The sequence below is a fragment of the Pyxicephalus adspersus genome, chromosome Z (assembly GCF_032062135.1).
Source record: "Pyxicephalus adspersus chromosome Z, UCB_Pads_2.0, whole genome shotgun sequence".
Taxonomy (NCBI): domain Eukaryota; kingdom Metazoa; phylum Chordata; class Amphibia; order Anura; family Pyxicephalidae; genus Pyxicephalus; species Pyxicephalus adspersus.
The window spans coordinates 15,938,645-15,951,882 of NC_092871.1; the positions used below are offsets into that span (position 1 = coordinate 15,938,645).

Consider the following 13,238-nt stretch of genomic DNA (forward strand, 5'->3'; position numbering starts at 1 on the left):
ACTCTTTGTGTATTCAAGGAAGTTTGGTGTGACGTTGGTGGAATGTCTCTTTCATGTCTTCACTAATATACCATTCTTACTAGTTGATGACATAGGACCAAGCTTCTGAAGTTGAAGAGGGCAAAGTTTTATTATAATATTCAAGCAAACACTGTATTTAAAGATAATTTTCTTGTGTTAGTAACAATGTTCCTGTCAACCCTTCCTGGCTACAGACATTAAGTTTGTGAGTGCGCATAAGGTTGAGTTTAACACTTTCAATAAAGGAAGAAAAAAAAGGACGAGCCTGAAAGTGTGATTTGGTGTAATTATTCTGCAGATCCTTTCTGTCTCCTCTTGGATGGTGGGATCAGCTGTCTAGGTAATTCTGGGGGTAGGCCATGCCCATCCAGTTTGACTTCAATTAAATGGCTTGCCAAGGCAAATTCTTCATCATCAAGCATACCATCGCGATCAACATCAGAGAGCTTCCATATCTTGCCTAGTACAGAATTGGGCAACTTAGTGGTTATCATCCAGTTTTTGGCTTTGGTGCCAGTTAATTTGCCATCAGTGGGAGCCAAGTTAAAGAATATTTCATCATATTTAGGTTTGTCTTTGGTAACTACCCAGTCCTCGTCATCAAGGCCTTCAAAGATTCCATCAATCGAGCCTTCAATGAAGGGACCATTGTGGGTTCCATCAAAGGCTCCACCTTGTACTATATTGTCAGTGGTGTCCAGGTCTTCCTGCTTCAGCAGTGGCATCAGTTTTGCAATGTCAACCGTCAGCATCTCATCCAAAACCTCAATCATATTAAATTTTAAGGAATGAAACTTTGTGAAGTCATGAATCATTAGCTGCTCCTGTTGAATGCTTAACACATGTCAATAAGAGAAAATGAATACTTATTCCTGGCCTCCTATAACTAAAGTTGAAACAGAGCGTCTAATGTTACCCTACTCCCAGGATGATTTACAAATATAACAATAGCATTTAATAAACTAAGTTTACTTTTAATAAGTTGTATTGCTTTCCCTGTTTAGGTATCCTGTCTGATAAAAATGTATTGTTTTGGGACACTATATCCTTTTCTTTAAATTACCACAACAAATGTTCTCTATAATATTGTTCTCTATCATGTGACCGCACTTCACCCCTCTTTCCAGTTTTGCAGGGCTGGTCCTGACCTTGTTGTGTTTGCCATTAATGGCTTATGCAAGAAATATGAACATTGTTGAGACATACCAAACATTAACATCTTCTCCTTCTTTCATTATAGTGGAGACAGAGGTCAACCTGTTCTTGTGATTGCTGCTCTGGAAGGGTTGATTGATTCGCCTGATGACCATCCCGATTGTCTTTCTCTCTGTCACCAATAACACGGGCTACTCAGACCACACATTCACCTGCTTAGCAGTTTAGTTCATTGACACATTTAGCAAGCTGCCGTGTGCTAGTGGAATGGTGGGCTTCTTTCTGCTAACGGTATGTCTACTGAACAATTTCATACAGTTGAGTTTGCTAGAATGCAGTCAAGAGGTGATCGCCATATATGCTAATACACCCTGCGTCTTTATGCTGCTTTATTGAAACAGAGAGCCTGTTTAAAAACCCTACTACCTAGGCACTATATATAGGAAATATCATGGAAAGCCACATTCAAGATAGACTTTTCCCTAACTGGACAGTGAGCTAAGTCAGCATGTACTTACCTGCATTTTGGCACAGTCTGGGAAATCTCCTGGAGAAATGTGATGTTCAAGCTGTATTTTGGCATAAATAACAGGTAACTCGGCAATTAGCTGCTTCTTCTTGTTTCCTTTACGGAAGACGGACGGCATTTCCTTCTTCAGGTAGCTGATAATGTGAGCGTGAACCTATCATAAACACAAAAGTCATTTTCATTAACCGTATCATTAATATCATAGGCACAAATATATGTAAATGTCTTCCTAACAGCACAGTATGTTAGCTATCTAGCATTATTTTTTATAATAATAGATTTTATATCTTTTTTACGTCTTTTATTGGTGATCTGTTTAAACTTTTATTTCGGGCTTAGAGTGGATTGAAATGGCAAGTGGCAGAATACAATCACTGGACAATCAATATAATCAATGACAGGATCAATGGACAGAAAGTCAGCTATATATTGTATAACCATTTTATTTCCAATTTAGTTAGTTTTATTAAATATAAAAAAAGAATACAGAACACCTGCTTCAGGTAAGAGACCAATTCACATACGGGGAGCCCTGTAACATCTGTATATAGATTATGTACAGTTGCATACCAACAGTAACCCACTGATTGACTCTCCTTAGGCAATGTACACACGTCAGATGGTTCTTGTCCTATAATCGACTCAGGGCTGATATCGGACGGGAATCTGGCGTGTGTACAGCGCTCGTTGTCCGTCATCTGAATGACCGCCCTGGCAGGTCTACGGATGAGGAACAATTGTAATAAAAATGAAGAGGAGAAAGCGCAGCTCTCCCCCTCCCCTCTCCATACAGCAGAACGGTGCTGTATGTACAACACTCGTTCATGCATCTTGCAGTCATTTGGCGTTGGAAAGGATTGTGAAAGATCCTACACAAATGGTAATGGAATTGAGCTTAAAGCATACACATGAAAAGAAAAGCAAGGCGAAGAACAAATTAAGGGTCTATCCACAGCACAACAAATAAAAGTTAGGCAGCAATCGTAGCTCAATGGTTAGCACTCTGGCCTTTGCAGCGCTAGGTCCCAGGTTTGAATCTCAGCCAGGATACAATCTGCATTGAGTTTGCAGGTTCTCCCTGTGTCTGTGTGGATTTCCTCTGGTTTCTTCCCACATTCCAAAAACAGGTAAATTAATCGGCTTCCCCTCAAAACTGACCTTAGACTTAATTAAAGACATATGTTTGAGATAGGGACATTATATTGTGAGCCCCTTTGATGGACAGCTAGTGACATGACTATGGACTTTGTAAACAGTTACGTAATATGGCGCCACTATATACATACTGTGAAATAATAATAAAGTTGAACTGCAAGCAAACAGCTAAATACCTATGAAGAAGCTGTTTTACACACCAAAGGTTACCTTTATTTTAAGTTACCCTGACACATGCTGGTTCTTGGGGAGAAGAACAAATGATATCACTCCAGATAAACAGGAATACTTGTTTGGCCATTCCTGTTTGAAACAGAAACTTTGCATACTTCATAATAGAATTGAATCCTACATGCATGTCTGCAAGACCATTGCCCTATGTTTAGCTTTATGATGGCAGCTCAGAATTATAAACATCTTTTCCGGATGAACCAATATTATATGTCATGTAGCACACCCAAAAGCAAAAAGGAGGCACATATGACTTGATTTACTTTCAATCTTTATGACTAAAATGATTCTGTTCTGTCCATTTGTGGTTTGTTTAGCACATTGTTTGTTGTATTATGAGATTGAGACACCTGTCTGCAGGTGGTAGCAACCTTATAAATTGTGAATTTCTTTCTCATTGCCATTGCCTCCCACCTCACTATTTTTTGTCTTCATCCTTTTAATAGATAGACATAACACTTGGCACAGACAAACTTAAGAATACACTGTGTGACTAGCACTTGTAGTGTCTCTTCTCTGTCCACGTCACTGTCTGTCCGTCAGCATCCTGTGCTCTTCCTGCTGAGGAAGCCTGGAGAATTCTCTGGAGTTGGCAGCAAGTACCAGAGACTGTAACATTAATAAAGAGAATGGTAGGAAGGCCGAAGAGGAGGGAGCGTGGGACATCTAACACTTCAAGGGAACAGGATGACCGAAAAGCTCTGAGCTTCCTTTGAGACTGACACCATTAGTGACACAGACACGCTTATCTCTTTCAAATGTGACAGGAACCATCAGATTAGAGATAAGATAGCACTCTCTCTGTCCATCGTCCATTGCTTATATTCAGCTTCACTATTACATGTACTATACTCTTCTGTTGTCTTTGTAGAAAGAAAAATTTGTTAAATATTTTCTTACATACGTCACATTGGTATATGTCTTTGCTTCAAAAGAGATTCCTAAAAATATTTTGAAACTACTTGTTATTGGAAGACAATTTCACTTTTAGTGAAATTATCCTTTAAAACTTCTCCCTTCTCCACTCTGAGTATAAATCTCATCAAATAACTAACTTCAGCGCCACTCTAGAAATAGACAATGCAGTGCAATAGTGCAATGCAGAGAGAGTTGCAAAATGAAGATCTCCTTGAGGCATGCTACAAGTGTTTGCCTATATGTGTAACACTAATCTGTGTAAGGTTTACAATACAAATTCTTTGAAGTGAAGTTGTCCTTAAAAAAATGTGTAAAGGGTTTCCAGGATAACTCACCAAATTCCCTTTAGTATACACATTTATTCCTTTAAAAGTCACAAATCATGTTATAATTCACCCATTGTAATTTATTAATAAACATTCATTACAATAACTTGCCACACCCCATCTGAAAATTAAGGTTAGGGATACAGTGGAATAATGTGCTGTGTAAGCTGGTGGAGGGGGTCCTTAGGTGCAGAAAAGGGGGAACTCGGGCATCTAGTTTGGTGGTGTTCAAAGAACAGCCCTGGTGGGGCAGTCTAAAAAACTGTAGGCATTATTATATGTCGGTATTTTACTCATGCTATTCTGTAATACAGGGTTGGGTGGACCATAAGAGCATGCTCATTACTCTATAAAACTTTAGGCAAAGAAACTTAGGAAGTTCCTAACTTTTCTATACTAAAAGAATGTTTAAACTGTGTTCATAGCAGTTACTGAGGAGGTGCCCTTTACGTTAACAACTAAAGTATATCTTCAAGTGAGGAAGAGTCACAACTTAGAGATCCATCCCATAGCATGCAGGGAGATCATAGACCTTCCTCGCTCTGATTTATTGCTGTGACCAAATTTGTTCAACTGTGTACCGGACAAAACTGCGATCATAAATTCCACAATTCTTTCCTGCACTTTGAGTCACGCACAGTCCTTTGACCTGTATAAGACCCTAAACACAAACTTCATAGACCTTTACAAACCTTGAACTTCAGAAAATTATGTATTGCACCCTAAATAGATCTAATATCCTAAACCCATTAAAATGTATGGGTTTATAAATACTCCAAGCCAACAAATCATAACTAGATGACAGGATTCCCACCAGGGGTGTAACCATAAGTTTAAAGGAACAAGAACAGAGCAGATTGGGTGCATTGGAAACAAATCTAATTTTAGTTTGTTCTGCAGCACTTTGTTTACACCTATGTGGCTAATTAATGTGGAATGATGCCAAAGTAAAAGCATTTTCCTCAATACCAATTAGGAATGTTTCCTTAAATTTAGCTCACTGTGGTAGGATTGGTTGTTATAGGTAGTAGTCAGGTTTTCACAAATTAGGCATTGGTGGGTAGAAGGAGAAAAGGAGACCTGTACCAGCAAAGAGAGAATGTTTAACATTTTACCAGTGGGTAACTGGTGCAAACACCTACTCCACTGAGTATTTTGCCCAGTCTTTGACTTTGACCAGTCTGTGACTGTTCCCAGTTATCTAGGTATACATAGTTAGTCACATTCAACTATTCTATAGCAGCCCCTTTCAAACTCTTGACCTCAAAAGTACCCTTAAAATAATTTTGAGATCCCAGGTAACCCGTACATTTTTAGACACATACTGTACCTAGACCAATACCAACAAGTTGTAGAATACATTAACAAGATGAATAAGTTGTAGAAGTGACCACCTTACATTAGTGACTATTGCAGCAGTGACCCCCTTACACAGTGACCCCCTTCAAAAGGGTCCCTTTTTTCCCCATGAAGATATTTCAGTATTTATCAAAGTAGCTAAGATTAACCACTAGTAACTAATAGGTTTCTTAGATAAACTGCAAACAAGCTTCAAAACTACAGGTCAAGTCCAATTGAAGATATCAGATTATTAGTAAAATTACAAAGTATTTATATAGCACATATTACGCAGCGCTGTACAAAGTCCATATTCATGTCACTAGCTGTCCCTCAAAGGAGCTCACAATCTAATATCCCTACCATAGTCATATGTCAGTAACACAGTCCAAGGTCAGTTTTAGGGGGAAGCCAATTACCGATAAACTAACTGCATCTTTTTGGAATGTGGAAGGAAACCAGAGAACCCTGAGGAAACCCACGCAAACATGGGGAGAACCTGCAAATGCCATGCAGATAGTGTCCTGGCCAAGATCCAAACTTGGGACCTAGCGCTGCAAAGGCCACAGTGCTGCCCCTCAGATCTAATTACATGATAACCAAATGGAATAGGCAGTGGACAGACACAGAAGGGGATTTGCCCCATATCTTTGTACATGCAATAGTTTTAAAGATTAAGTTGCTAGAGACTGAATCTGGTTGGACAGGCTGATCTCAACTTGTATGTTTTCCTTCAAGCTTCACACTAAAAAGTGGAGGACAAAATAACAGGAACACATAACAATGTTATGATATCAGTGAATTACCGGTAGTTTGGGCATCAAGAACCTGACACACAACCGAAAATATGACTCACTTTTCAGCTGTGTTGGTAATAGGGATTTGGTTGCTTTTACTGCAGTTTGCTATGGCTATTATTGCTGACCTGCTTGCTTGACTGATATGTTAACCCTGTTCAATCGCCCAGCCTCAGTACAAGATGGATTTAGACAAACAATAAAGTATAACAATAGCAATATGTCTTTGCGTTCACAGTTTTTGGTGTTTGTCCCTGAAAATTTTCCCTTATAATGACCACCTGCTATAAAACTTTCATGTTTTTTCCTGCAAGTTAGATCAAGGTTGTAGTCCTTCCCTACTATATTGAAAAACAAAAAGACAATTGGCTGGTGTTTTACTTCAAAACTGTAACTCCAGCCAAACTATTTTTTTTACTTTTTGGAAAGAGATTTTCTCCTATTCCCTAACATTGGGACAGTCTGTGAGGAATATCTATCTGATTGGGTATGACAGAGGGTTAAAATAATTGCTTGGAGTTTCAGTTAAATCATATTCATCTAATGAAATTCTTCATTGTCCTATAAAAAGTTCAACATGACAAAAAGTATGTATATTTTAATTTTTAGTTTCTTTCTTTAGGAGAACAACACTACCACAAGGTCCTGAACAATATAAGAAATTCCATAGACATTTCCGAGGCAATAATGTTTCAGCCTTCTGGGCAACATCATGAAATCTGCAGTTTCACATCATTGCATGCAGTACCACAAAGATTACATAAACATACCTGAAAATTCAAGTATAGTTAGAGACTGTTGTGATATATCTATTGGCCTGATTTATTAAACCTGTGCAATGCTGGGGACCACTTCCATTAGTGAAGCTGGGTGATCCAGCAAACCTGGAATGGATTTCTTCAAAGTCATTTGCTATGTAAATGTTTTGAGTCCTGGTCCAGATCCATTCCAGGTTTGCTGGATCACCCAGCTTCACTGATGAAAGTGTATCCTGTCCAGCTTTGAAGAGTTTTATTAAATCAGGTCCTATGCATATATATAAAGATATTTGGCTAGATAGATAGATCTGCTTCTGCAATTGTCATCTGTTGTCAGTGGCAAACCTAAATAATCAATTTGGTTGTCATTATCAAATGCAGAACTTGCAGGCATTCTGCCTGAAGATGGGTCCTCTACTTTTCAGAGACAACAAGATCAGGGAGCAGATCATTTGTTCAGCACTAGAATCTAAAGAATTCCAGGAGAAAAAGAATTATACACAACCTATTTGTAATTTTTAAAATAGACTTCTGCATGAACGTTTCCAAGAAGAAGATTAATTTAGAGTATAAGTTATATTTATCATCAGGGGGCACAACAGGAGTGTAAGAATTTGCCCTCAAATATACAAGCTGGAGAAGTAGAAATGCAAGTTACTGTACATATCAGCTAGTTAATCTTACCATGAAAACAATTTGTTGTTATGGCCATCACAACTCTAATATTATATTCTAATTCTGATCTATCCATTGTTTTTTTATGTTATGTGTATGCATATGCCTTTAAAGAATAAAAAATACGCATAGTAGTACTTTATGTGGTTATGGAAAGCTTCCGTAAGCCAGGCTCTTCTTGAATTATTTTCACAGATGTGCATGTACCAGGATTATATACACCTCCCTCCTCTTGTTGAGGAAATCCCATGGTTAGCTCTCATTATTAGGACAAAGCAGGGGGACACAGTTTGAAGGTGACAGGAAGAGATAAGGAGGTCCTAATGTTTCCATGCTGTCTCTGGAGCCATCGCTCAGTTTCCCAATGTAATCAGAAAGACACGTACCTACAATGTTCTTCCACCCCTCCACCAGCATAACATAACTTTAAATAATTGTTACTCTTCGGGGTTAGCCAACTCCAAACATTATCCCAAATAAATCATCCAAGAAGTAAACATAAACATACACAGGTTCCAGGTGGTGATAAGTTTAGCGGATAATTAAACAATGAAGGAGCAGGGGGAGTTTAGATGAATTGACAGTAAAGAGAAACTTTTGTTAAGGTATGGGTAGAGACTGGAAAGAGAGCAAGAGAGGAATGACAGCAGGTTAAATTCCTAATGAACCTTCATGGTGCAGGGTATTACAATGTATGTAAACCCCAACAATCTATCTTACTTGCCTTTTGATCTGTTTAATATATTATAGCATTACACACTGTACATAAGAACTGTAAAGCCACGTAAAAGGAAAAAACATCAAGAGTTATTATATAGGAGAGATCAGAAGATAGAAAATGACCAAAAAGGTTACTAGGGAGGATGAAGGAATCTAGTTATAATAGAAATTAAAAGTTACTGATGTTGGGAGAATATTAGTTACTACAGTGGCGAGATCAGAAGTCACTGTTGAGGGAAGATCAAAAGTAACTGATGATGACAAGTAGAGTTTCTTAGGGGGTACATAAAAGAAAATCCCAGGGCAAAACAGATCAGGAGTCATCAGTGGTGTTAGATCAGGAGTCACTGGTGGTGTTAGATCAGGAGTCACTGGTTCTGGTAGATCAGGAGTCACCGGTAGTGTTAGATCAGGAGTCACCGCTGGTGTTAGATCAGGAGTCACCGGTGTTAGATCAGGAGTCACCGCTGGTGTTAGATCAGGAGTCACCGGTAGTGTTAGATCAGGAGTCACCGCTGGTGTTAGATCAGAAGTCACCGCTGGTGTTAGATCAGAAGTCACCGCTGGTGTTAGATCAGAAATCACCGGTGGTGTTAGATCAGAAGTCACTGGTGGTGTTAGATCAGGAGTAACCGGTGGTGTTAGATCAGGAGTCACTGTTGATGGTAGATCAGGAGTCACCAGTAATAGTAGTTTAAGGAGTCACCAGTGATGGTGGATCAAGAGCCATCGGTGCTGTTAGATCAGCAGTCACCCTTGATGGTAGATCAGGAGTCACCAGTAATAGTAGATCAAGGAGTCACCAGTGATGGTGGATCAAGAGCCATTGGTGGTGTTAGCTCAAGAGCCATCGGTGGTGTTAGATCAGGAGTCACCGGTGGTGTTAGATCAGGAGTCACCGGTGGTGTTAGATCAGAAGCTACTGGTAAGGGGAGATTAGGAGGCAATAGTGATGGGGATTAGCGGTCATTGGCCATGGTAGATCAAGGGTCACTGCTAAAGGGAGATCCAACATCACTGGTAAGGGGAGATTAGGAGTCACTAGTGATGGGGAGAGAACTCTCTGTTGATGGTAGATCAGGAGTCACTAGTCAGGAGAGATGAGAAGTCACAGGTAAATAATCTTTGGTGGGAAGAGAGCATGACAAGTACAGCCCAGTACCTTTAGGTGTACAAAGCCAGTAAATGAGTATAGAAATAGAAATAGATTCAGGCCGACTGAAGACATTAGTATGTTAAAAAAAAGACAGACTGTATTATGAAGAAGGCAAACACCTGTTGACAAAGAGAAGAAACAATAGTGGTGCAAGAACAAAAGTTACAGAAATGGTGGCACAACCCGAGAGAACATAGGGTACTGGGGCTGGCAGGGCATTATAATGTGATTGGCAGGTATCAAGTCTTTTTAGTTTGTTCCTCAGTTATTTCATGTCAGTAAATATTTTCTCTTACACTACAGCTTTTGTTCTCTCTCACACAGTGCTTGTTCCTCTCTCCCCCACTCATACTCTCTTATTCTGTGAGTAAACTGACAGGAATGTGCTGGCTTTGGGTCACACACCATTTTCCCAGTCTGCCTGCCAGAGACCAGAACGAGAAGCAGAATCTTCTAGTGTCAGAGCAGGCCTGTTCTTCCATGTTTAGTGTCATTGCCAAGGTCTTTACCTCTCTTGTACCTCACCAACAGGCAGACATACCGTTCTGTGTGCAAGTGCAGTCTCAGACATGTTAACCTGTTTCCAAACTATGGCATATAAAATAGATTATATTATACAATATTATATCTGATGCAGTTCTGCCTTTGCTAAAAAAAGAATCCAATTCTCAAATCCCACCCGTGCTATAGAATATAGACCTAACCACTTTAAAGGATAATTCCTCCCAAAATAAATTTTTTTTTTTAATAGTTGGAAAAGTCTCAACACCCCCCATTTCTAGCAAAGCATATACAGTATGTTGTGCTGTGCTTTATAAATGTGGAGTGTATATTGGAATTAGTTTACTAATTAGTTTACTAAAGTAAAGTTTCATAAACATTTGCCTTTTTTTCTACAGAAATATTGAAGACTGTTGAAGACTAACACAGGTTTGTGCAATCACCATACGGTGCTACAATTCAGCACTTTTGTTAGTTTGGAATTGTCAGGTTCAAATAAATTCTTTAAAAGTAAGTAAGCCAATCCTCAAAGGAAATCTACATTTTTTAAGCTAAAGAGTTGATTGCATGGAGATTAATTAGTAATTAGTTAACAGTATAGCTGTTTTATTGAACAATAAAGTAATAATCAAATAATAAAACTGACAAATACGTTTTTATGATACAGAACCCATCTTTCACACCTATAGAGATACTTTATAATTTATATAAATATATGCAAAGGTCTGGTAAAGCCATTTTAGGTCTGCTGTACTATGGCTTTTTAACAAGCCCTCTAATGTGTAACTTTGACCCCCTTTTCCTCCAGAAAGCTTTCATATGGACCTAATAGAGCCATATATATCCTTGTTATGGTTCTCTGTTCTGCAATTGTGTAACCTTGCTAACTGATCACATGCTGTGTGTTTATGGAGAGCAATCTATTCACAGTGAGAGGTCTACATATCCATTTCCCTTTTTAAACATGTGTCTATATTACTTGGATACTAGTTGTGTGATAACAAAAAATGTTTAACAACTGCAGTCTAGCCTAAAGCCCTAATAAGAGGGAATTCCCCCAGACTCACTTTCAAAAGAGTTTGACTCGCGCATCTGCCAACTAAACTATAGTATGTCTAAAAAGCTACAGAACAAAAAAATAAACCTACAGTAAGTGCATAAGATCTATAGTTTTCTCCCCATCATTTACAGAAATGTACATAGTACGGCAAAAAAAAATCTATTTCAAAAGACTACATAGTCTATAGAGAAGGGTAGTGATCAGGAGAAGTGATTTACAGGGACAGTTTGGGACAAAGTGGGGCCCTGGACAAATATGAAGTGGGCGACCCAATAGTACTGCATCCCATTTCCCTGCACCCCTGCCTTTCAGTCAGTTGTGGTCATGGAGAAGGTGTTGGCCCAGGGCAATTACCCAATTTGCCTTTCCCTAAAACAGGCCTGTTTATTTAAATCAGGTACAAGCACAGTGATGTTTTGCATCCTTACAATGTTTTAATCATAAGGCCCTCTGTACATGCCTTCTGTTACAATATCGTGAGCTGCCCAGTCAAGGCTTTGAGCCCTTGTGTGCAGGTTCAGGTGGATGTGATCTGTTATCCCTAGCAGACTATTTTTATTTTGGAATAAAAACTTTCTTTTGTTCTCTATGGAAAATCTTTTTGCAAAATATTTGTTGGACATTTAATTAACATTGTAACAAACAATCTATAAAAGACTGTCTAGAATTCAGAAACACTCCAATATGCTTCAAAATGCTTCTAAACTTTTAAAGTACTACAAACTGTTTTAAAAACACCAATAATTGCCCATTGGTACTTCTAAATGATGCTGCTATAGACAGACAATTAACAAACAAGTCTTAAGGTTTAAAAAATAAGGTGGCATTCTTTGGTACTTTGAATGAACATTCTATGCAAACATTTCCCTACATTAGTATAGTTTTAAATGCACTGACATTTCTGCATGTCAACACTCCCAATTGCATTGAAGATGCAATGCTATTTCTTTATACAAGCATGTTTGTAGAAGTTCAAAGAGTTGTAAAATACTTGGAAGTGCTTTTAGTGTGGAGAGGCCCTAAAGCAGCACTCCAGTCTAATAATAAAATTAGGATTTATTTTTGAAGAACTGAATACAATGAAGAACTCTACAACCCAATGTTACCTGTTAACTCTTTTACCTAGTAAAACTAGTAAGCAGTTCTTGACGAGTCATCAGGAAGACGTTTAAACCTCTTGGACTGTGTTATTTTAAGCTGTTTTCCAGCTCAAGCCTATGCACTAAGTAATCCTAACACTAATACCCCAAAAATTAGATCTATTTAATAGCACACTAAATGGGTGTTATGAACTTTATGGACACGATATGCCGAGACCTGCTTAGACTTTATTTAAGCAATAGTGAAACTATACTTTACACATACTTATAGTATCAGGTTGATGTTACATAAAGGACCATAAGTAAATATATACCGACCTTTCTTTGATCCCCCACCAACTGAGAACAACCTGATACTCATCAGATTAGCCTTTCTCAATTTTTACCTCTGAGAAATCCTTAAAATACCTTTCAAGTTGGTGAACCCCTACCTACTAAGATCATTTTTTAGGGGCAATGGGAAATAAACTTCTAAAATGGTGGCCAGTGAATGCCCCCTACAGTGGTGACTGGAATGCCACCTAAAAACATCATTAGAGCCATGCAGTTAGCTCTACCAAGTGTTGTGGGCCCCAAAACTATCTAGTCATCTTAAAATTGAAGGACAAAGTTCAAAGAACCCCTGGCAACCTCTAGAGGAACCATGGGGTTCAAATAAACCTTTGTTAAGATTGGTTGTTCTAGATTGTATCAATTTTCCAGCGTTCATATACTGTAGCAGTACTATCACTTAAATAGGATGGGAATGCACAAAGAGTATAGGAAAGTGAATGCATACTGCTTTACGTTATGTTTGTA

At 38.5% G+C, this 13,238-nt stretch overlaps 1 protein-coding gene across 1 annotated transcript in view; it reads right to left on the minus strand.

The window, feature by feature from the left end:
• Positions 1 to 103: 103 nt before the first annotated feature.
• The window catches only part of EHD2 (EH domain containing 2), a 28,559-nt gene continuing 15,424 nt past the window's right edge, over positions 104 to 13,238 (minus strand). Inside the window, exons 4-5 of the mRNA XM_072430128.1 lie at positions 1,695 to 1,859; positions 104 to 845 (exon numbers count right to left, since the gene is read on the minus strand). Coding sequence (XP_072286229.1) covers positions 309 to 845; positions 1,695 to 1,859 — 702 coding nt within the window. The 3' untranslated portion in view covers positions 104 to 308. The remainder of the gene's footprint in view (positions 846 to 1,694; positions 1,860 to 13,238) is intronic.